This window comes from Mustela nivalis (assembly GCF_964662115.1).
Source record: "Mustela nivalis genome assembly, chromosome: 16".
Taxonomy (NCBI): domain Eukaryota; kingdom Metazoa; phylum Chordata; class Mammalia; order Carnivora; family Mustelidae; genus Mustela; species Mustela nivalis.
Window position 1 is genome coordinate 38795752 of NC_139035.1, and position 24657 is coordinate 38820408.

Below are 24657 nucleotides of genomic sequence, written 5' to 3' on the forward strand. Positions count from 1 at the left end.
TGAAAAGCAAAGAGGAGGGAAAGCATCACGGAACTGAATGCTGGGAAAAGCAAAGGAAACCAGAATAATAGGTCTTCAGTAGATGGGACCCAGGCCCAAGGCAGAGAGGGGGAGGGCTATCTAGTCTGAGCCAAGGGCAAAACTTCATGCCTGAGGAGTGGAAAGAAAATGAGCCTTCAGTCAACTGAACATAAAATTTTACAAGTAGGGAGCTAGTGCAGCTTCAGGTGGATATATATTCTAATACTTAAGAATATGGCACTAGCAATATAATCTCTGAAACTCTGAAAGCAGAAAATCATGATCTTCATATATATTGACTCAAAAGATTGGGTACAAAAAGTAAGATTTATTTTAGACCTAGGTGTTGTATTTAAGATTTCTAAGTGGCTCAAAATAAAAGGCCCCCTCCTTGGCAAGTTACCACCAGAATAAGATGCATAGATAAGGCGTTCATGGAAGAGTAAAACGGATATTCTAGCTCCCAGCATATTCAAGCACTGAATCTTCTCAACTGTAGGGTGGAGAAGGGAAGATCCTTTAGTGATGCCACTTTTCTAAGTGAGAAAAGTGAAATTGCAAGGTCATATAGTTAAGGAAGTAATTTCAGTGATATTCTTTGAAATGATATATATGTTCTCAGGTTTTTATTTTTTTTTTAATTTTATTTATTTATTTGACACAGAGAGAACGAGGTCACAAGTAGGCAGAGAGGCAGGCAGAGAGAGAGGGGGATGTAGGCTCCCTGCTGAGCAGAGAGCCTGATTTGGGGCTTGATCCCAGGACCCCGAGATCATGACCTGAGCTGAAGGCAGAGGCTTAACCCACTGAGCCAACCAGGTGCCCCTAGGCTCTCAGGTTTAAGTCTCTATTTTACCGGTTACTGGATCTGTGACTTTGCACACATTATTAACTTTTCTGAACTTTAATTTTGTCATCTCTAAAATGGGAAGAAAGACGATCTCAACAGATCAGGTCTGTAACATGAAGGCTGTGGGCCAGTTGCCAGCACCTTCTTTTGATCATTCAGCAGATGATGGTGGAGAAGATTCCTACTGAACTCCAGAGCTGAGGCCCGCCAAGGACTTTTCTCCAGCCACTCACAGAACACCTAAGGAAGAGCAGCAGCTGGCTGCGTGCTGAAGGACCAACGTCTGTGACTACGACCTCTACCTGGAAACAGCAGACTTTGACATCAACCACCTAGGCTGAAGTGACGATTGAAAAAAATTGTGCATTGAAAGAACTTGGTCCTGTGACCAGCAGATGGTAAGTGGTAGACTTAAGAATATTGTTATTGTTGCTTTATGAGTATTGTTGGACCAGGACTGGAACAGACTTCTTCTCCAGGGTTCTTTCTATCGAATTGGGTAGCAAAGTAGGAGACCTGAATTGAAAATACATATATTGATGTGATTTAAAAATGAGAGTGTTATACTCTGGAATGTGAGAAGTAGTTTTTTGAAAGATATGGAGAGGTATTTAATGTGATAGAAATAATAATAGTGGAATGACAGTGGTCACAATGTCATCTGTGGATTTAATGGTTTCCAGGGTCGATCACTACTTATTTACATGCATACGTTAAAAGTTGGCAGCTCTAATTATTCCAAATTGCTCACCTTATCTAATATTTGTGTTTATTAAAACAAGCCAAATGTTTGGGAGGTGGTGCTTGTGTGTGTGTGTGCGTGTGTATGTGTATGTGTGTAAGCACTAAAGAGTACATTGCAAAATACAACATAATTCTTATAAATAGGCAATGTAATTTTGCCCAAATTGCCAAATTTTTAAGGACAAAGCAGAAGACAAACAATTACTATTTGTAATTGGAGCAGTTAGTTCACCTGGCTAGTTCAGTCAGTAGAGCATGCAGTTCTTGGTCTTGGGGTTGTGAACTTGAGCCCCAACTTGGGTGGAAATATTACTTAAAAATAAAATCTTGAAGGGCCACTTGGGTCACTCATTTGGGTGGATATCCAACTCTTGATTTCTGCTCAGGTCATACTCTGGGCGCTGGGATCCTGGCCCCACATTAAGCTCTGTGCTCAGCGGGGAGTCTGCCTGAGATTCTCTTCCTTTGCCCTTCCCTCTGGTCACACTGACTTTCTCTTCAAATAAATAAATCTGTTAAAAAAAATAAAATCTCTAAAAAAATTTCAAACATGGGAACAGTTAATACAGGATAAATGTAGATTTTTAACAGCCAATACCTCCACTTATCAGTGTTAATAGCATTCATTTCAGTTTAACACTTAGAGCCTCCCCCAAATTTGTCTCAATGTTTTTCCTGACAAGCTTCACATCTTCAAAATGTGCTTTTTAAGCCTGAATCCAGTCATTCCCAATTCATCTTCTTTAGTCCTGTCTGTAGAAAGACATATAAAAGCTAAGATAAGCACCGACAACCCAGGTTTTCCAGACCAGAGAAATCACAGTTGAACCCCAGGAGCCAAAACCATGATTCATTCAATATGCACAGTGCTGTCCATGTTACCAGTTTCACCGTAATCTACTAGAGACAGTAAGGGTATCTTTGGGTTGAGCTCTTGCACAAAAAATGAAACTCAATATTTCAGAACTTTTTGAATAAAATATTGCATTAGAATGAAATGCACTGAGTAAAGAAAAACTTGGTATGACCAAAATCCCCCAAAAAGTAATACTAACAATGAATATTATGATGCAAAGCTGAAACCTATTCTTCTTATCAAAAGTGAAGGAGACCATGTAATTAATGGGAATATGAGGCCAAATGTAGAGAGATGGTAAAAATAGTAGAATGTTCTCCCTTCCCTAAAGTTAATGTTTCAAAAACTTGGAAATATTGCAGAACTCTATGGAAGGTGAGCAAATGACTGTTTAAAGGGGGAAGGCATCAAAAATAAACAATCCAGAAAGAAGCAGTCTTGCTCATGCTTTCATACCAGGGAAGAATGGTAGGGGATGCTAGGCTGTAAATGATGGAAGAGGAAGCATTCTAGAAAGGAGGAAAGCTAATGACTGTGGTGAGCAAAATGAACTTGAGTAGCTGCTGGAGTGATTACTAGAACGCACTGGCTGATATGTACTCAATGCATGGATTGTAACAGAAATAGCAAAATGAGATAAATACTTGCAAGACAAAGTTTAAGTGACATATATGGAGGTAAAGTGTTCAAGGCAATGACTGCAGGCATCCTGGAGTACTTGGAATGGTCGGTTTATAGGATTAAAATGGATAGGCTAAGAAAGAGGAACTATGAATAGTGAAGTTCTTTAGAACCTTGCTCAAAAGCAAGAAAAAAGCCCTTAGAGAGAAGAGAGAATGTGGGTGAATGTTACATCAAAGCTGGGAGGAGCAAATGAAACAGCAGAAGGCAAGGGCCAGGACACCAGGGACTATAATCAGTCTGATGGAGATAAGACATTCTCTGGTCCAAAGTTACCACACTCGATTCTATGTACTTTTGAGCACCAACAGAGTAAGCTTTCCTGGTTCCATTTTTCAGTGGCAAATAAATGGGGGAAAGATGAAACAATTGGCAAAAGTGATAGACAATGATGCCTTTAAAAGGAAATATAAAAGTTGAATGTCAATGACATGACAAATATTGATTTTTCAATTTTCTATTGGATCTTGCTTATAAAATTTGTACGAAGTAGAGCTAACTTGATGACAAGGCCTACCTTCCCTCTGTTGGATGTGCCTTTCCTACTTAGAGCAGCAAATTCCTTCTTTATCTTTGGGGGCGGCTCAAATGCTGCTTTGCCTGAAATGTCTTTTCTTGCTGGGGCATCTCCATCCATCCTCTGCTTTAGCAGCTGCTCAGAGTTCTCCTACATTTCACTGCGCATGAGTTTAAATTCTAGCTCTGTAACTTTAAAAAACTATGTAATCTGCAAGATATTTAACTTTTTGGAGGCTTGATTTTTTTTAACCTGTGAAATAGAGAGAATAATAATCTCCAGAATAAAGAATAGCATGACTTCAGCAAAATAGGAAATGTGGAGCAAACATGTAAAGCTGTTCAGGGGAATGAAGAAAATCCAGCAAAAGCATAAAGCTAAAATGAATGATGAAAAATGAAAATACTATTCAAGCAATACTTGGCTGTTAAAGGTATGTATTACACGATTAAAGCCACAAAAGGGGGAGGGCATGAAAATATTATGCTACTAAAGATATCAATGGAAGCTTTTAATAAGACAATTTACGGTTTGAATTAAGGAACAATAACATGCAAAAGGAAGTTAGTAAGTTAAAATAAAGGAAGAACATTACTTCTGTAAACAGAAATTTGAAAACAATGTTAAGATGACTACAGTAAAAAAAGAAGAAAAAAGAAAATAATATCATTTTTCATCATAGAAAATAAAGACTGCTCTTCTTTAAAAAACATTTAAGCAAGTTTTCCTGTCCTTTTCTTTGTGGCTGGCTTCTATGATCATTCTGTATGCGGGAGGGGTTACTGGAGACATTTTGGTTGTCCTACATAGCCATAAGAACATCTCTGTCCTCTGACTATAATATAAATTATAATATAATGTGAGTCACCTTTAAGAAAGGAGAGGATTCCAACAACTAGGGTCAAATTTTGCATTCCATTTCCTTGGCAATATGGCCAGTAGAAATAGAGCATTCTGTTGAAAAGGATGTTTTGAAAAGAAAGGGGCACTGGGTGACCCAAGAAAAGGACTCAGCAAAGAGGGATGCAGAGTGGAGGATAAAAGTCAACAACTTGAAAAGGAAAACCTGGACAGCTACAAAGAATGATCAAGGAACTTGATACTTTAAAAATAAATGTCCATAGAACTTGGTAAGGACATTTAGAGGGTATTTGAAAGGTTTACAGAAATAGAAGTTAGAGAAAGCAGAGATGTCTTGTGGAATGTCTAAGCTCGGAGGTAGCAGAGATGCTGTCTTCTCAGCAGAAGGTGAAATCAAGAAAAGGAATACACCTTTTGAGCTGCTAGTTATGTGCCAGCCTCTGTCCTGGGCTCTTTATTTACTTTGTACTTTATCTAATATGTATAGCAAATTTGTGAGTTAGGCATTATGTATTTTGCTTTTTAAAATGGATCAGTTGAGTCTTAGAGGGGTGCTCTAACTTGCTGAGGGTGAATCTGTGCAGTTTGATGAGCCAGCATTTCAACCAAGAGATGCCCACCTTGAACCTAGCTTTGCTTCCCATTTCTCTTCCATAACTCTTCAATGGTCTACAACTAAGGCTTTGGAACCACTGAGGGTCAAAAGAAAAGCAGTTGGAAAATATATCACAAAGAAAGAATGTAAAGGATGTGTGAAGGGGAAGAAAGGGACAAAGACCAAACATTAAGAATAAAGAAATATTTACACACACACACACACACACACACACACACACACACACACACAGATAATAGGTCAAAGGATTAAAAACTTATTGTGGAAGAAGAAGAGGAATTAAATAGCAGGTAAGTCCTGTGAAGATTTTATTGGTTTCATTGGATGGTTTTATTTGTACCAATTGGTTTTATTCATACAAATCAGTATATATCCTGATAGGATTTTTTTAAGCAAAAGTTCAAGCTCTAATATAGAAACCATGTGCTATTTACTTTTAATTAATAATTCAGCAGAATATAAATCTATAGTGCCTTCTCAATTTCTTTCTTATTCAGTTTTCTCAGGGTCCCACATTTAATGCATTTGTACTTGACTTGCATCTTATGCATTTTCTTCATGAAAGTATTTTTTTTTATTATTGTGGTAAACATGCACATAAGATGAAAGCTAACCTCAATAAATTTTAAGTATATGGTACAATATTATTATCTAAATGTATATCATGGTACACCAGATTTCTAGAACTTTTTCATCTTACAGAATAAAACCCTGTACCCCTTAAATAGCAGCTCTACATTCTCCCATATCTGACCCCTGGCAAACGCTTTCAACTTTCTTCTACGAGTTTAACTCTTTTAGATACCTCAGATAAGTGAGATCAAGTAGTGTTTGTTTTTCTGTGACTGGCTTTTTTCACTTAGCATAATTTTCTCAAGATTTATCTATGTTGTAGTATATGACAGAATTGCTGTTTTTTTTTTTAAAAAGGCTGAACAATATTTCATTGCACATAGATATTATTATACTTTCTTCATCCATTTTATCTGTCAGTGAACACTGAGGTTGTTTCTACCTCTTGGCTATTTGAATAATGCTGCAATGAACATGGGAGGTGTAACTATCTTTTTGAAATCCTATTATCAACTCTTTAGGATAAATACCCAAAAATGGGGTTGTTGGTAATACGTTAGTTCTATTTTTTTTTTTTAAAGATTTTATTTATTTATTTGACAGAGAGAGATCACAAGTAGGCAGAGAGCTAGGCAGAGAGAGAGAGGAGGAAGCAGGCTCCCTGCTGAGCAGAGAGCCCGATACGGGGCTCAATCCCAGGACACTGAGATCATGACCTGAGCCTAAGGCAGCGGCTTAATCCACTGAGCCACCCAGGCGCCCCCCGTTAGTTCTATTTTTAATGTTTTGAGGAAACTCCATACTGTTTTCATATTTTCGATACCAATTGGCATTTCTACTAACAGTGCATAAAGGTTCTAATTTCTCCACATCTTTGTCAATACTTGTTATTTGCCTTTTCTGCTGTTTTTTTGTTTGTTTTTGGATAATGGCTGTCTTAACAGGTGTGAGGTGAAAAACTTACTGTGGTTTTAATTTGCATTTCCCTGATTGGTGATGCTGAGCATTTTTCCATATTCCTCTTGGCCATTGGTATATTTTCTTTGGAGAAATGTGTAATCCAGTTCTTTGCTCATTTTTAAATTGAGTTGTTAGTTTTTTTGTTGTTTTTGAGTTTTAGAAGTTTTCTATATATCCTGGATATTACTCTCTTTACATACATGATTTATAAATATTCTCTCCCTTTCTGTGGGTTGCCTTTACATTTTATGGCTAGTGTCTTTTGATGCACAAGTTTCTAAAATTTTTATGAAGAAAAATTTGTCTATTTTCTTCTTTTTTTAGTAGAGAGCATCCATATATTCCATTGATGTGTATTTATGCTTTTTTTCCCCATTTCCATATTGTTTAGATTTCTGTTTTGTTTTGAAATCAGTAAGTTTTGAAATTAGGAATGTATGCCCACCAGCCTTCTTCTTTTTTTTTGTTTTTCCCCCAGTTTTGTTTTGGCTATTGAAGGTCCCTTGAGATTGTCCCTGAATTTTAGGATGGATTTTTCTATTTTCAAAAAAATGTCATTTGAATTTGGATGGGAATTTCATGAAATCTTCAGATCATCTTGGTTAGTATTGACATTTTAACAATATAAAGTCTTCTAACTCATAAACATGGTATGTATTTTCATTTATTTATATCTTTTTAAATTGTTTCATAAATGTTTCCAGTTTCCATTGTACAAAAATTTCACCTTATTAGTTAATTCTCAAATATTTTATTATTTTTGATGCTACTGTACGTGGGATTGTTTCCTTAATTTCCTTTTTGGGTTGTTCGTTGTTAGAGGATACAAATACGTTGATCTTTTGTCTTGCAACTTAACTGAATTCATTTATTAGTTCTAAGTCATTTTGTGTGTATCTTGAAGTTTTTAACATATAAGATCATGTCAAATAGACAGTACCCACCCTTAGGATGAAACCCTCACTATAGCAGGTCTAGCAGAGGAAAATGAAGATCTTCATGTCAGGACTGGAAACCGGGTCCTTCTGTCATCATTCGATCAAGCCTCATCTCATCTGAATTAAATACCACTGCTAGAAGTTTAAGTTATCTTAAGCCAAAGAAATCTCCTTTACTGTTTGAGCCAGTTTGAATGGATTTTACTGCAGCCAAAAGCAAAAGTATGATAACAAATGGGCTTCAACTCTATTACAGGATTCAGGACTGTATTCTACTGTATAATTATAACCAAATCCAACATGGTTTTTGTCCTCACAGAACTTAGAGTATGTTGAAGAAAAACAGACAAGTAAATAAGAAAAAAGGAATCGTACTAAAGACCAAGACTGGGAAAAAACAAGATATCTATACAAGACTGGGAAAAAACAAGATATCTATATCTGTATCTATCTATATCTATATATCTATCTATATCTATATTGGTACATTTAAAATATATATCCAAATGGCTATTCAGTGAAGTAGCCTACTAGAAGGTGAGCAAGGACAAACACAGATTATGCTCCTATCCAAGTTTTATTATTATTTCTTCTCCTTCTTCTTCCTCTTCCCCTCCCACTCCTTAACCCTCTTCCCAACTTTCCCCTCCCCCTCTCCCTCCTCCTCCTCCTCCTCCTTCTTTGACAGAGCGAAGCAGGGTGGGGAGGGGCAGAGGGAGAGGGAGAGAGATTCTTCTTCTTCTTCTTCTTTTTTTTTTTTTTTAAATAGGAAACACTTTTATTCTTTAAAAGCCATTGTTTTAAGAAAAAGGAATCAAAACTGTACATCTTAAGTAGGCTCCATGTCCAACCTACCGGACACAGGACTCGCCGTGGGGTTCAATCTCATGACCCCAAAATCATGACCTAAGCCAAATTCGAATGCTGAACTGACTGAATCACCCAGGTGCGCCTCATTTCTTCTTCTTTTCCTCTATCCTTCTTCTGTTATCATTTTCTTGAAAATTCCAAGATATGACATTTGGTTTAAAAAAAAAAAAAGTTGGAGACAAAGAAACTCTTCTTAGTTTTCCAAATTCTAAAGCATTTTCTTCCGATCCTGTTGAAGGGGCTCCTTATTCAGGTCCTGGGGACAGCCCAATTCAAAATTAAAAAGAAAAAAATATATATTTTTTCATACTTCTGCTATCAGAAAAACTGCCGGACTTGTGGCTTTAGAAGCCCCTGGTGAATGACGCCATTGTGGTACACAAGGAGACTAGCAGCTTCTCACCATAGTTAATGCCATAGTCAGATTATTAATGTTTTTACCCTCTGCTTTCATAATCTCAAACTCATTTTAATCTTTTTCACTCACTTTCTTTCTTTCTTCCCCTCTTTCTCTCCCTTCCTTCCTTCCTTCCACCCTCTTTTCCCCTTGCATCACAAATTCAGGCTTTGAGAAATTTAAAGGAAATCAACCTCCCCAAATATGAAACTGTTTAATAGCAATATCTTTGGGGCACCTGGATGGCTCAGTCAGTTAAGCCTCTGCCTTCAGCTCAGGTCATGATCCCAGGGTCCTGGGATGGAGCCCAGAGTCCTGCCCCCTACTTAATGGGGAGTCCACTTCTCCCTCTCCCTCTGCCCCTCCTCCTGCTTGTGCTCTCTCTCTCAAATAAATAAATAAATAAATAAATAAATAAATAAATAAAATCTTTTAAAGCAATCTTTCACTTGTTGTATTAAAGTATATTTTTGTGTTCCAGGCACTTTCTAAGCATTTTACATGTATTAACTCATCACAGCAGTCTTATAAGATCCATTACCATCAGTCTGATTTTATAACAAAAGAAATCCAAAACACTGTGTTTTCACGGATTGTAAGTAATGGATCTGGGAGTTGAACTCAGACTGTCTAGCTCGAATGTACATGCTCAGTGCTGTCCCATACTGCCTGTATTTAGATATCACGTATTTAGATATTATGGAGAGCTTTTCTTCTCCATTTAAAAAAAACTCAACAAACTTGATGTCTTTTCCAAGGCATTTTCATAAGATTTTGCATCTGACTTATGATGTGTTTTTATTACTTATTCTGCCATCACCTGCTCTCTGTTTTTACTTGAATTCTATTCATCTTCTTAAAATGACAACCTCTGAGATGGTGAAGTAAAAAATTAATCCCAGTATACATATTCTTTGAACTAAGAATGCTTGATATATGGAAATCCTAGGCATGGAAACCACCTCCCCTATGCCTTTAGATTAAAGCTGTTTACTCCCTTTCTGCTGGTCCTTCCTAATACTCCTGCTTTTAACTCTGAGGCTTCCCCACTGAAATTTGAAATGTTTCTAGCTTTTTCCTTTTTTTTTCTCCTCCCTCTGATGCTCAGAATTCCTGTTGTCACCATAAGAAAAGGGAAGAAGTCATTGACACACTGAGGGCTGGATCTCCTCAAATTTTTCCTACCATCTGGAGCTGGAACGCAAATTTTTCACTTAAATGGTAGTTAATCTATTGAGTCTTACAAACATTTCTCAAAGAGTCCTGCATCAGAATCACCAAGAGTACCTGTTAAGCAGAGTCATGGATCTCACTTCAGACCTACTGAATCAAAATCTCTGTGGCCCCAAATTCACATTTTTAAGAAGACAAATTTAAAAGCCAGTGTTACCATTCCTTCCTGGAATTTAAGATTTGTTGCATCTTACAAAAGCAATGTTTTATGGATTATTATGGAAACTTATATAGTATAACTAACTTAAGGTTAAGGGCTTCGTCATTTAAAATCCTCCTACTGAAATGAAACAAGATGGGATTGGGAGGGAGACAAACCATAAGTGACTCTTAATCTCACAAAACAAACTGAGGGTTGCTGGGGGGAGGGGGGTTGGGAGAAGGGGGGTGAGGTTATGGACATTGGGGAGGGTATGTGCTTTGGTGAGTGCTGTGAAGTGTGTCAACCTGGCAATTCACAGACCTGTACCCCTGGGGATAAAAATATATGTTTATAAAAAATTAAAAAAAAAATCCTCCTACTGCCTTAGTGGAAATTGGTTCCTGGTAGCTGAATTATTCTTTGCTGAGAAAAGTGATGGATATGGGACTATTTCCTTTGGAGATAGAAGTTGATCTTATATTTAATTATCCTTGTTGTACAAGGTATATACAAGGATGAGGAGGCAGGGAAAGGTAATACCAGAAGGAAAGCTAGGTGGCTGGTCTCTGTGCTATTGATGATGGCAGAGCATGACTGCTTGAAGGAATGGCCAGAGAGACCTAAAAATTCCTAAGGAATTTTTTCAAAGGAAATGTTGCATGTAAGAACACAAAGAATGGCAAGATTTCATTTCTTTTGATGGCTGCATAGTATTCCATTGTGTATATATATCACATCTTCTTGAAATCTTGCCATTTGCGACAACATGGATGGAACTAGAGCGTATCATGCTTAGCGAAATAAGTCAAGCAGAGAAAGACAACTATCATATGATCTCCCTGATATGAGGAAGTGGTGATGCAACATGGGGGCTTAAGTGGGTAGAAGAAGAATCAATGAAACAAGAAGGAATTGGGAGGGAGACAAACCATAAGTGACTCTTAATCTCACAAAACAAACTGAGGGTTGCTGGGGGGAGGGGGATTGGGAGAAGGGGGTGGGATTATGGACATTGGGGAGGGTATGTGCTTTGGTGAGTGCTGTGAAGTGTGTAAACCTGGTGATTCACAGACCTGTACCCCTGGGGATAAAAATAAATGTTTATTAAAAAAAAAAAAAAAGAACACGAAGAATGTTTTCGACTCCATCAATATTCAAGACAACTATAAAAGGCATAAGATGCTTGGAGCTGTGAGCTCTCTGGAGAAAATGGATGATGACATGAGTTCTCATCAGGTTATCACAAGTCACAATAGAGTCCACCACATGTATGAAAAGGCAGCTGGACATCCCGTGGAATGATGCATGTATAGTATCCACAAAGCTATTTCACACCTCCCAGGTCTCCAGGCTACCTGTGTTGTTTGTATTGTTTGAGGGCTGGGAAAGCAGGCAATGGCCTGGGCTGAGAGGTGTGAGGGGACTGAGATGAAGATAGTTAGACAAAAACTGAGAGTCAAGATTCTGGTGGGAATACAGTATGACAGTTGTGGCAGGTAGAAGCAGATGACTTTGAATTCAATAGGATTTCATATACAGTAAATTAGTGGCATCTCCACTTAGTCTTGGTTTCTGTATAAGGTGACCATTAGAGTGGAAGAAGGGAACTATTAATAGTTCAGTCCTCCTTGTCCTCAAGGACTGTTTCTTCTCAGTGCTTACAGTCTTTTATCCCTTAGAGTTTCCTTAAAATTTCAAGGTCCCATAAGACATTTGTAAATATCTTTTCCCATTCTGTAGGTTGTCTTTTGGTTTTGTCAACTGTTTCCTTTGTTGTGCAAAAGGTTTTTATCTTGATGAAGTCCCACTGTTTCATTTTTACCTTTGTTTCCCTTGCTTTTGGAGATATGTCTAGTAAGAAGTTGCTGCGGCTGAGGTCAGAGAGGTTACTACCTGTGTTCTCCTCTAGGATTTTGATGGATTCCTGTCTCACTTTTAGGTCTTTCATCCATTTTGAGTCTAATTTTTGTATGGTATAAGAAAATGGTCCAGTTTCATTCTTCTGCATGTGGCTGTCCAATTTTCCTAACACCATTTCTTGAAGAGACTGTTTTTTTTCCATTGGGTATTCTTTTCTGCTTTGTCAAAGATTAGTTCACCAGAGAGTTGAGGATCCATTTCTGGATTCTCTATTCTGTACCATTGATGTATGGGACTGTTTTTGTGCAGTAACATACTGTCTTGATAGCTACAGCTTTGTAACAGAGCTTGGAGTCCAGAATTGTGATGCCACCAGCTTTGGTTTTCTTTTTCAATATTCCTTTGTCTATTTATGGCCTTTTCTGATTCCATACAAATTTTAGAATTGTTTGTCCCAGCTCTGTGGAAAATATTGGTGGTATTTTGATAGAGAACGTGTTGAGTGTATAGATTGCTCTAGGTGGCATAGACATTTTAGGGTTAGTATCCAAAATCTATAAAGAACTTATCAAACTCAAAACCCAAAGAACAAATAATACAATCAAAGAAATGGGCAGAAGACATGAACAGACATTTCTTCAAAGAAGACATCCAGATGGTCAACAGACACAGGAAAAAGTACTCCACATCAGGGAAATCCAAATCAAAACCACAATGAGATAACAGTCACACCTGTCAGATGGCTAAAATTAACAAGTCAAGAAATGACAGATGTTGGCAAGGATGCAGAGAAAGTGGAACCCTCTTACACTATTGGTGGGAATGCAAGCTGGTACAGCTACCCTGGAAAACAGTAGGGAGGTTCCTCCAAATGTTGAAAATAGAGCTACCCTATGACCCAGGGATGCACTACTAGATATTTAGCCCAATGATATAAAGGTAGTGATGTGGGGTGCCTGGGTAGCACAGTGGGTTAAGGCCTCTGCCTTCAGTTTGGGTCATGGTTCCAGGGTCCTGGGATCAAGCCCCACATTGGGCTCTCTGCTCAGCGGGGAGGCTGCTTCCTCCTCTCTCTCTTTTTCTCTTTGCCTGCCTCTCTGCCTAATTGTGATCTCTGTCAAATAAATAAATAAAATCTTAAAAAAAATAAAGGTAGTGATGTGAAGGGGCACTTATATCCCAATGTTTATAGCAGCTATATCCATAATAGCCAAACTATGAAAAGAGTACAGATAGCCATCAACGATGAATGGATAAAGATGTAGTGTATACACACACACACACACACACACACACACACACAGACAGGAATATTACTCAACCATCAAAATAAATGAAATCTTACTATTTGGAATGATGGGGATGCAACTAGAGTGTATTATGCTAAGTGAAATAAGTTGATCAGAGAAAAACAATTATATGATTTCACTCATATGTGGAATTTAAGAAACAAAAACAGAGGAGCATAAGGAAAAGAAGGGAAAAATGAAATAAAATGAAATCCAAGAGGGAGACAAACCATAAGAAACTCTTAATCATAGGAAACAATTGAGGGTTACTGGGGGGAAGATGAGTGGGGTGATGGGGTTAATTGGGTGATGAGCATTAAGGAGGGCATAGGATGTAATGAACACTGGGTGTTACATGCAACTGATGAATCACTAAGCCCTACCTCTGAAACTTATAATACACTATATGTTAATTAATTGAATTTAAAGAAATTTTATGGTCTTTAACATTCTGTCATTCTCTCTATTTCTCTTTTTTTCCCCCCCCACATACAGCCAGTTCTCAGTCAAGTCGGCCCTACCTTTTTATTATTTCTTTATCCTCTTATGTCTATCCTGCTGAGATAAGGACCTACTTATCAACCATTGGATTTCTATAACAGCCTCTGAACAGTTGCCTTGGTTTCCAATCTTGTCCCTGTTTCCAGTCCACTGGATGTACTCAGCTCAATACATGTACAATTTTCATCATGTTACTCTGATGTTTACAGCTGCTTAAAGGCTCCCCATCTATTTCAGGGAAAGAATAAACTTCACGTGGCCTAAAAGAACCTTCAGAAGCCACTCCTCTAACCTCTTCAAATGCAATTTAAGTTTTCTTCTTTCTAAATGCTAGCTTTCTACATCTGCATCATATTTTCTCCCACCTCTGGGCCTTTGCTCATGTTCTTCTCTCTAGTTAGTGTCCCCATCCCCTGCACCACCCTACATTAACCAGGCTAGTTCATAATCAACCTCAAGTTTTTGGCAGACCAAGAGGAGATTCTGAAACCTGTTCTAATTCTGTGAGATTCCTGTTGCAATGTTCATGAGAAGCTAGTCTCACATCATAACAATACTGATTACTATGAAAACTAAATTTGTTAATTAAGAAAATATGCCAAGCATTGAGTTAGGCCTTAGGAGATAAAGATGAGTAAGACATTACTCCTGCACTTGGGGAATACACAGTCCAGGGAGGAAAAATGTGACTTAATGTCTTACAATATGGAAAAGTGTTCTAAGAGAACTAAAAAATCACCAGGAATGTCATAGCCTCCTTTACTAGGGAAGCAAGGTAAGACTTCACAAGATACACAAACCTTAAACTCCACTTAATAAACAAAACAAACTAAAACTAGCAGGATTGGCTAAATAGAGAAGGAAAGAAAATAAGCTCTAGGCAAAGAGAATACCATATTATTACAGTAACCAGGCTTAATATCATTATTTCATTTGCTAACACTGTTGCTTTGACTTTCTCACCATTTGCAAGACCTTACCTTGAGTTACAGAGATTGGCACTGGGTAACTTTTTACTGGACACATTTACTCATTTCATAGCTAGGGTAGGGAGTGGTATCATGTTGGTGTGTATTTATTGCCCGAGAGTTCCTTATTCCTTTCTGTGTGGTCCCAGACAATTTTGGAAGTTCTCTCCTAGATGGTGGCCTAGGCAAGTTTCAATCACAGCTCTTTCAAATCTTGCTGACTCCTGTCTTGTTATCGTGGGAAAATTTTTGCCACTTGTGTAGACTGAAATGTGTATTACATTCGGTGCTGGTGGTTTATTTGGGGTGTTTAGACATATTTACATTTTTTCTTAGGAAAGCATCTTTCTGAACTGTGACTAGAAACTGTGAATACCACTAGGAAACAGATCTTTATAATATTGGCAAGGTTCTCATGTTCACTGTAAACTCTACTTAAATATCTTTGGAGTTTTTCTGCGGAACACATATGTTCTAATTAATTGATTACACATTAACAAAAATGATAACAAATTAACAGTTGTAGATAATTTTTGAATGGAAGTGCTAGCGTGATAAAACAGGCTTTGTTGAACTTCTGTTCCATTGAATTCTACTTACCCAAATAGAAATGGTTTAGACTCTCTCTACTTTAAAAATGAGGTAATGGTCTATTTAAACTGGTTGCAAGAGTAAGTTATGCTGACTTTCTGCCATTCTTCATCCTCACACTCCTCTACCCTCATTTGATCCTTAAATGAGCTTATTTGGTGCCGTTCTTTTTTCAACTGCAGTAATAATAATTGGCATTGTTATGATAAACATGTATGTCACTCATTGTGTGCCCGGTAACATTCAGAGCATTTTATGGATATCTAGTTATTTAATACTTACAGTAACCCTGGGATAACGCTATTATGATTCCATTTTACAGAGAAGGAAATTAAAATGAGAGGTTAGTAAGTGCTCAAGTTCACAGAGTTAGTGACTGATGGTGCTGGAATATGTGGGGTGGTGTCCTTAAATACACTACGTCTTTTTATAGCGGTCATAGTAAATATGCTTTTATTCACAGTGTCATAGAAGGGGTTTAATGGGTTTAAACAATTAAACACAGGGAACCTGGTGCACTCAAAGTTTACCTAGTTTTAAACTGGAAGTGAGAAATTGAGTCACAGGAGATGGCAGGAACTATTAAGGGTAAGAATATGAGACTTGTCGATTATGGTAATATCCATAACAGTATTTCCAGTACAAATTTCACAGTGTGATATATAATAGGATTCAACAGTCTCAGTTGAGTAAATGAAAGAGTGAATGAATGATTCCTATTGTGCAGGAGGTAAGATCTCCCAGTTATGTCATTGGTAAGTAGCTCCGTCCCGCTACTCTTTGAAGTGGGAAAAAGAAACAATACACTAGCATCTCCCTGCGGGGTCAACATCCAGAAGTCCCAAAAGAATGGAGGCAGGATAATAGGATACTGGAGAATCATGTAGAAATAATAACAGTTACATTTCTTCTCATTGATAAAATGGAATCATTACATTTTTAATGATCCCTGTGCTTAGATTCCTATCTTTCTTTTTTCATGCTTTCCTTCCATTAATCTTATTCTCTTTATTTATTTATTTTTTAAATATTTTATTTATTTATTTGAGAGAGAGACAGTGAGAGAGAGCATGAGCGAGGAGAAGGTCAGAGAGAGAAGCAGGCTCCCCATGGAGCTGGGAGCCCGATGCGGGACTCGATCCCGGGAATCCAGGATCATGACCTGAGCCGAAGGCAGTCGTCCAACCAACTGAGCCACCCAGGCATCCCTCTTATTCTCTTTAAAATTTGTAAAATATAGTATTCATTTTGAGGAGCTTTATCCTACTTCAACAGGGCAAGGGAGGGGATGTCAAGTCTCCATTGCTGAGTTTAGAGGTGGAATCAGGCTACCTGCCTGCACCTGAGCAGCTCACCAACACCAGAGAAAAACACACACTGACTTTGTTTCATTTTACAAGGGTGACAAGCTATCTCATATTTGGACACTCAACACTACTTGATACTCTTCTTACAGTTCCCTAGCATTGTCATCCTCACAGGTTCTAAAATGACCACTCACTCCTTCTCTTGTCTTGATAAGTCTCCTAAAACTTCTGTTCACTCCCAGGCAATTATTTCTCTCATATTTATTTTGAGAACATCAGTAAATCAGATAGGAACTTTCTCACTTCCTACTACTAACTCTACCTACCCACTTGTATGTCAACCTCACCTTCATCTTCCTTTTAATGTGAGTGTCCCTACTTTTATCTAAGACTCTCTTTTCCTTGGGATGGGAACCCTATGCTTCCTGCCCTCTCAAGGACTTTGCTTCTGCAATAGTTTTCTTCTATTCTTCATAGAAATATTGTCTTCTCCAATAGAACTTCATTTGGCCTATGAATATACTCTAACATTTCCTATTCCAAGCAAAAAAAAAAAAAGAAAGAAAGAAAGAAAAGAAAAAAATCATTGGACACATATCTCCCTTAAGTGGCAGCCCCATCTCTTTGACCATTTTTATAGTTTTGTAGTTAACCTGCTGTTGCTATTGCTCATTTTCTCCCCACACATTTCCTCCTCAAAGTCCTTCTTCACAGATCTGAGTTGAATGTTCACGTATCTGCTTGATTTCACTTGAACTCTCGGCAGCCTTCAAGACAGATCTCACTCTCTCTTTTTTAAAGCAATAGCTAATGGGTTTTTGCTTCATAACCCACCATCCTAAAACTCTGTGGCTTAAAATAATTTATGATTGCTCTTGAGTCTATGGGTCCTCTGGGTGGTTTACCTGGTCTTCACTTTCTCACTCATGTGTTTATGGGCTGATGCAGGCAATGGGACTCTGTTGATCTTGGCTGGATTCTTAACATGTTGAGGATTGACAGATTTTAGGGTGGCCTCATCTGGATATTTAAAAATTGTCAGGTTGTCTGGCCAACTCTATTCTACTAGTTCTGCTCATCTAGAAAGAAATAGTGCTGAATTATTGGTGGCAGTTCTTCACCTTGTGTGTGTTTGTGTGCTAATACAGAGGGGAAAAAATCAGAAAATTTTTATTTTTTTACATTTCTGTAAATTGCATTGCTTTGCTTTCAGGCACAATGGAAATGAATAAGAAGTTGACAGAGTCATTTTTCATTTTGTAATTTCTGATTGTGTCAAGGATCAAAGCAAGGGGATTAAATACATCCTTACACAGAAGAGGATTAAACACATCCTTACTTTATTCCATTTCTGTGCGAAAACCTGTATGAGCAGGAAAATTATTTTAGGATAAGCACATGTGCAAAAAAAGTCAACAGTTTTAATGACTGAGAAAGCTGTCATAGATAAGTGAGTTGTCTCTGAAATACGTAAAACATTTTTCATATGTAAATAAAGTAAAACTTCGCAGCTCAGCCATCTGTGAGAGTGTGAGAGCTCTTGAAAAATGACTCATTCAGTTAGGCAAAGATATGAAACCATATCTGAAGCCAGAACTATGTGAGCTACAGAGAATCTAGAATGCTGAAGATCAGCACATACTCTTGCCAAAATAGTGTGTTGAGTTTTTCCATCTTTTTTGGTTTGTGGGCTGGTCTAATAATTGAATCAACATAGGACAGATTAATGGAAGGAAGACAAATTCAATTACACACATATAGGAGACCTGTAAGAATATGAAACCCAGGAACAGTGGGACAATTGAAGCTTAAATGACATCTTTTTTTTTTTTTTTTTTTTTTTTTTCACACCGTGTGTGGAGCCCAGTGCAGGGCTTGAACTGTTGGTGACCTTGAGATCAAGACCTGAGCTGAGATCAAGAGGCGTGCACTTACCTAACTGAGCTACCCAGGCACCCTTTAAATGCCATCTTGAACTAAGGAATGAGACAAGGACCAGGGACTGCAAAAGGAAGGATGGTGAGTCACTGGATAGTAAAAAGAGCAAATATTTGGTAATAAGATTTTGTCCTGCCATATAGATAGGTTATTCAGATACAGAAGTTATCTCTTGGTAAAACTCTCTTTCTGAACTCGGTCCCCTACCCAAATTCTTTTAGGTAGCTTAAGGGAGAGGTAAAAGTTATTCATGAGCTTGCTGGGTCTTGATTGCCCTCAGCTGGAAATAGTCCACACGCGAAAGTGGCATGCTTTGGGGAGATGTTCTGAAATGCTTCAAGTGTTTAGAATAAATGTGGGGTCATTCAAAAAAATTAACAAATACTACAGAAGTGCATGAGAAAAACACAAGTTGTGAATACTGATTTTTACAAATGGTCTGATGTAATATGCAGAACTGAATATTAAAGGGCCTGAAGAGATCATTTAGTTGAAGGCCATCTTGTCTATTAAAACATTAAAAGGAATCTGAGACTCAGAGAGATTAAAAATGTTGCCAATGGGACATAGAACATGTGGGGCACAACCTAGAGCAGACACACAAGATATTGACTCCCAGTCTTCATCACTTTCTTTTGGCCATGGTAGCTACTTTACTGTTGAGAAAAATTTCATACTGATTTTAGTGTATTTCTATTGCATTTAAGCCTAAAAAATCATCCTATCTCCTATGTAGGCTGAGGAATGTGTTCCAGATATATATTCAAGCTTTTCCTATCCAGAAATTGACATCTTGATGGTTTTCATGAGATAAGATATTTAAGACATCTTTTAATGAGATAAGATATTTAAGGCAAATCACAAGGCTGTGTTTTTTAGAATTATCTCTTCACATGATAATTTTTCAAATGTGCAGTTTTGCTCAGTGTTTTACATATCTCAGCTCTGCAAGAGTGATAAAATTCTCTAAATCTGTGTTGAAATGGATATCCTTCATATCTATCCTTATTTTATTTTATTATCTTATCATTTTTTTCTCACTGTGTGCACCAGAAAGCATTTATTTTCCCTTAATATTGTTACAAACTTAATTTAGTGAGTTATTTCTTTGTTAAATTCCAAGTGACCAAGAGAGTCATTCTTTTAGTGTGGGTCAGTTGCAACAAATTCTTTTAGTTTTCCATCATTTTAGGTGGTCTTGCTTTCCCCTTTGTATATTTATCTTTCAAATTTTTATTTAAATTCTAGTTAGTTAATGTATAATGTGATACTGGTTTCAGGAGTAGATTTTAGTGATTCATCACTTACATATAATACCCAGTGCTCAACCCAGCAATTGCCCTCCTTAATACTCATCAACCTTTGGCACATTCCCATCTACCTCCCCTCCATCAACCCTCAGTTTTTTCCTATAGTCAAGAGTCTATTATGGTTTGCATCCCCCTCTCTCTTTTTTTCCCTTCCCTTATATTCATCGGTTTTGTTTCTTAAATTCCACATATGAGTGAAATCATATGGTATTTGTCTTTCTCTAACTGACTTACTTCACTTAGCATAATACACTGTAGCTCCATCCATGACATTGCAAGTGGCAAGATTTCATTCTTTTTGATGGCCAAGCAATATTCCACTGTGTGTGTGTGTGTGTGTGTTTGTGTGTGTGTGTGTGTGTGTGTGTGTGTGTGTGTATACCACCTCTTCTTAACCATTCATCAGTCAATGGACATTTGGGTTCATTTCATAAATTGGCTATTGTTGACAATGCTGTAATAAATATCAGAGTACATGTACACTTTTGAATCAGTATTTTTGTCCTTATTTTAGGGAAGCAATTTTATTGCTTCCCTAAAATATGCGTTACATCTACCCCTCCTCCCTCCAAATTAAAGGACATTGTTCTTAAGAAAGGTTGATACCTTTCTGGTCATTAATTGGGGAATCAGTTTTTTGTTTTTTGTTTTTCTGACAAATAGAGAAATCCATCACAAACTAACCTGTTTGGTTTTCCTTGATCAGAAAGTTGGGGAAAAGAATAAAATTAAATTTTTCTCTCATTTGTTTCATGTCAATATAAAATTGAATATTTCTCATATTTGAAACTATGTAGTAAAGTTTTAATTTTGTCTAGAGAGGGAAACCTAAATCTAATTTAGAGTAATCTAAAACCATGACCAGTTAGAATAATTTCAGTTTATATTTGGAATTGAATATATGAAAATTATACCAATTAAGTTTTGTTTAGACTAGAATTAAAATTTGTCTGTATACAGTATTGGAAAATCAGAGTACTAAGGATTCTTAAGGATGTAAACATAAAAATTTTCAGGGAGGTAGCATGGTAAGTAACAAAGAGTGGGGACATTGGAGTCATTGGCCAGACAGGAAGCCTTCTGTCACTGTTACTCAAGCAACTCTAAGCAATTCCTTAATTTTTATTTCCCATTTTGTACAACAGGGATACTGACAGTACCCACCACAATGGGATCAAGATAATTATACTTGGTACCTCAAGTTCCTGGTACTTAACAAGAATTAAGCTATTGCTGTTTAGATGGTTGTCTGTATCAGTACTGGGGGCTGATATAACCAAGTGTCACACAGACTGGATGGCTTATAAATAACAGAAAATTTATTTTTCTTAGTTCTAGAGGCTGGAAGTCTGAAAGCAGGGTGCCAGAATGTTCAAGTTCTGGTGAGAACCTTCTTCCAGGGTGCAGACTGCCAACTTCTCCTATCCTCACATGACAGAGTGAGTGAACGGACTCTCTGGCTTCTTCTTACAGGGGCACTAATTTCAGTCATGAGGGCTCCACTCTCATGACTTAACTACCTGCCAAAAGGCCCACCTCCAACTACCATGACCCTGGGGACTGGATTTCAACATATAAACTTTGGGGGAACACAAATATTTAATTCACAAATATTTAATTCATAGCATATAACAATAACATCTCCTGGGACCATTTTTGTTTGTTTGTTTGTTCTTTAAACTTAAACATCTATGTGAGAATCTCATTTAATTATCTTTTTTTTTTCTTTTAAAGAATAGTTGAAAGAGAAGAATATCTGATAGGCAGAAAGGATGTTTACACAACCAACCCATTTCCCTTTCTCTATCATCTCTCTCTCTCTCTCTCTACCTATCATCTATTATCTCTCATTTCTCTAGCTATGACATTCTTACTATTCTTTGAACTAGTGGTAACATCTTACTGGTTTCCTCATTGATTAGTGACTTAAATAAAATCTTTGACATATGTTCATTTTATGCCTGTATGAGATATAAATCTTCCTTTAAAAATGATCTTTTAACAACTACAACAAAGAAAAAATTTTGTAAATTGTTAAAAAGAAGCACTTTTTAAAAACCACATATTCCCTAAAAAGTGGCCAGGTTCATGTTTTCCTGCCAAGTGTCAAAAAATATGTTACTTTGCATGTTTGATTTACTCCACATTGAATGACAAGTCATGCCTGTTACCAAGAAAGATATAACAACTTTTTGTTTGTTCGTTTTTAAATTCAGTGCTGTTTTGTGAATTATGTCACATTGGAATCTGTAGATATCTAGTAAATATGAGATTTACTAATTTCAAGTTTCCTAATAAACATTAAGCTTATTAATTAACAAGCTTTATAATATATAATCCATTCTATTTTAACATATGGATTATATATTACATAGGGATTATAATAATTCATTATATTATAATACATGGATTATAAAATATAACCCATTAATAAGCTTAATAACCATAAGCAACCAGGTGGCATGCATATAGCTTTTATTGAACAGTGGGGCGCCCATTTAGTCGGTGGCTCTGTAGTTTACATGGATTTCTGGCTTCACATCACAAACAGCGTTCAAAAGCTGCTTCAACACACTTTCCATGTATTTGTTGTAGCTTCCATTCAGTTCTTTTATCTTCCCCTGTGTTTGTTCTTCTACTTCTTCTGAGAGATTACTTTGAGAGCCCATTATCTGACAAAATAAAACAGAGAGAATTCACCACATTATGTATCATTTTAAAGTGTAATTGTTTTACTAGTTAAACTTGTTTTGGTTTATTTATTAATGCTTGTTCTATGGTGTACATCTTACGTGTTATTTTTCCAGAACTTTCTCAGAGAATGGATACAAGCACTACTACCATAAGTGAGACAGACAAACATTCCTAAAAAATGAAAAGCCATGGTCAGTTACTTCTGTTTTGAGGCTGGTCTCCACACAGTACAAATTGAAGGCACATTCACAATCGTTATACTCAGAAGTTTTTTCATGTATTACATTTTTCAAATATTTACAATAGGTTCAGTTCAGTTCCTGTATCTTCCCTGTGGTTTACTTTTCTGAATTAAAAATCTGGAAAATAAAGTTAAAAGACATGATTTCACCCATTCTGCTGATTTTTAAAGAGCAAATAACTGGTTTTCCAATTTTTAAAATACATACTGATTGTGGTTCTTCAGGAAGATATAGCTACAACATTCCCAGTACAATACTTTGGCATGTATAGTTATTGCTTTTTGGGTAACAGATACAATTTTGAAAATTTTAATATAAATTGAATTTCAACTTAAGATATATATGTCCAGGAGCACCTGGGTGGCTCAGTTGGTTAAGCTGCTGCCTTCAGCTCAGGTCATGATCCCAGGGTCGTGGGATTGAGTCCCGCATCAGGCTCCTTGCTCAGTGGAGAGCCTGCTTCTCTTTCTGCCTCTGCCTGCCTCTCTGTCTGCTTGTGTTCTCTCTCTCTCGCTCTCTCTCTCTGATAAATAAATAAATAAAATCTAAAAAAAAAAGATATACGTGTCCATTTAGTTACATTATATTTTTAGATGCACTTTAATAAATCTTTCTGGTTGCTCTCTCATTGGCAGGGTTTCCTAGTATTTCCCATTATCTCCAAGAGATTTGAACAAAATAAAATTTCACCAGGGGAATTGCTAATTTAAAGGGATTCTGCAGTGAAGCCCTTTGTAAAGTTATCCTTTGCTAAGCAAACAGTCAACTCCTAATTTAACTCCTTTGTAAACTCAGCCTTTCTTAAACAGTATTGTTAAGGTGACACAGCTGGCTTTTGTTTGTTTTTCTCTTCTGTGAGTGTTTACACACAAAGAAGGTATGCATTTAGTTCAATCCAAGAGACTACGCTAATGATTGACTCGTAAGACTATTTTAAATTCTAGAATTCGAATTATCTTTCTAGGTCCTACTCTTGAAATCAAATGCAACTGAGGCCATCAGTTTCAAGTTCTTTTCTGTTTATACTCCATGCAATAAGGGCTTCCCAGTTCAAAGAAAATCACTTAAGGAAAACTAGCTTCTAAGACATCAAATAACTTTTATAAAATAACATTTTGATAAGTGAGAATACAAGGAGCAGAGACATATGGACTGAATTTCCCTTGCTAGGAAGAAGTCTAAAAATGGAGGATAACTACTTACCAAAATTATTTTACCAAAATCTATTTTTCCCTCTAAACCCACTATCTTACGTGAGAGTCTACCAAACTCAAAAAAAAAGTCTTAAATCCAACTTCTTTAGTGTTGAAAAATGTATAAGACAAACTATTATAAAATTATTATCTATTTTTTTGGAACAGTGTTAAAAACAGCTATTATTAGGTTAGATCGCTGAACTATTCTGTAGGCCCTTGAAAAAGTTCATTTCAATTTAGGTTCTTTATTTCAGCATTGTCCAATAGAAACGTAACATGACTCACAAAGCAAGCCATATATGTAAATTTTTAAAAAATATTTTATTATTTATTTGAGAGAGAGAGTGCGAAAGTGGGGGGAGGAACAGAAGGAGAGAGAAAGGTCAAGCAGACTCCCTGCTGAGTAGGGAGTCCACAGTGGGGCTCCATCTCATGACCCTGAGATCATGGCCTGAGCCACAATCAAGTCAGTCACTTAACCAACTGAGTCAACCAGGTGTCC

The 24657-nt window shown here is 37.0% G+C and overlaps 1 protein-coding gene across 1 annotated transcript in view; it reads right to left on the reverse strand.

Annotated features, from left to right (window-relative positions):
* Positions 1 to 22481: 22481 nt before the first annotated feature.
* The window catches only part of ATP6V1G3 (ATPase H+ transporting V1 subunit G3), a 53082-nt gene continuing 50906 nt past the window's right edge, over positions 22482 to 24657 (reverse strand). Inside the window, exon 5 of the mRNA XM_082701954.1 lies at positions 22482 to 22695. Coding sequence (XP_082558080.1) covers positions 22522 to 22695 — 174 coding nt within the window. The 3' untranslated portion in view covers positions 22482 to 22521. The remainder of the gene's footprint in view (positions 22696 to 24657) is intronic.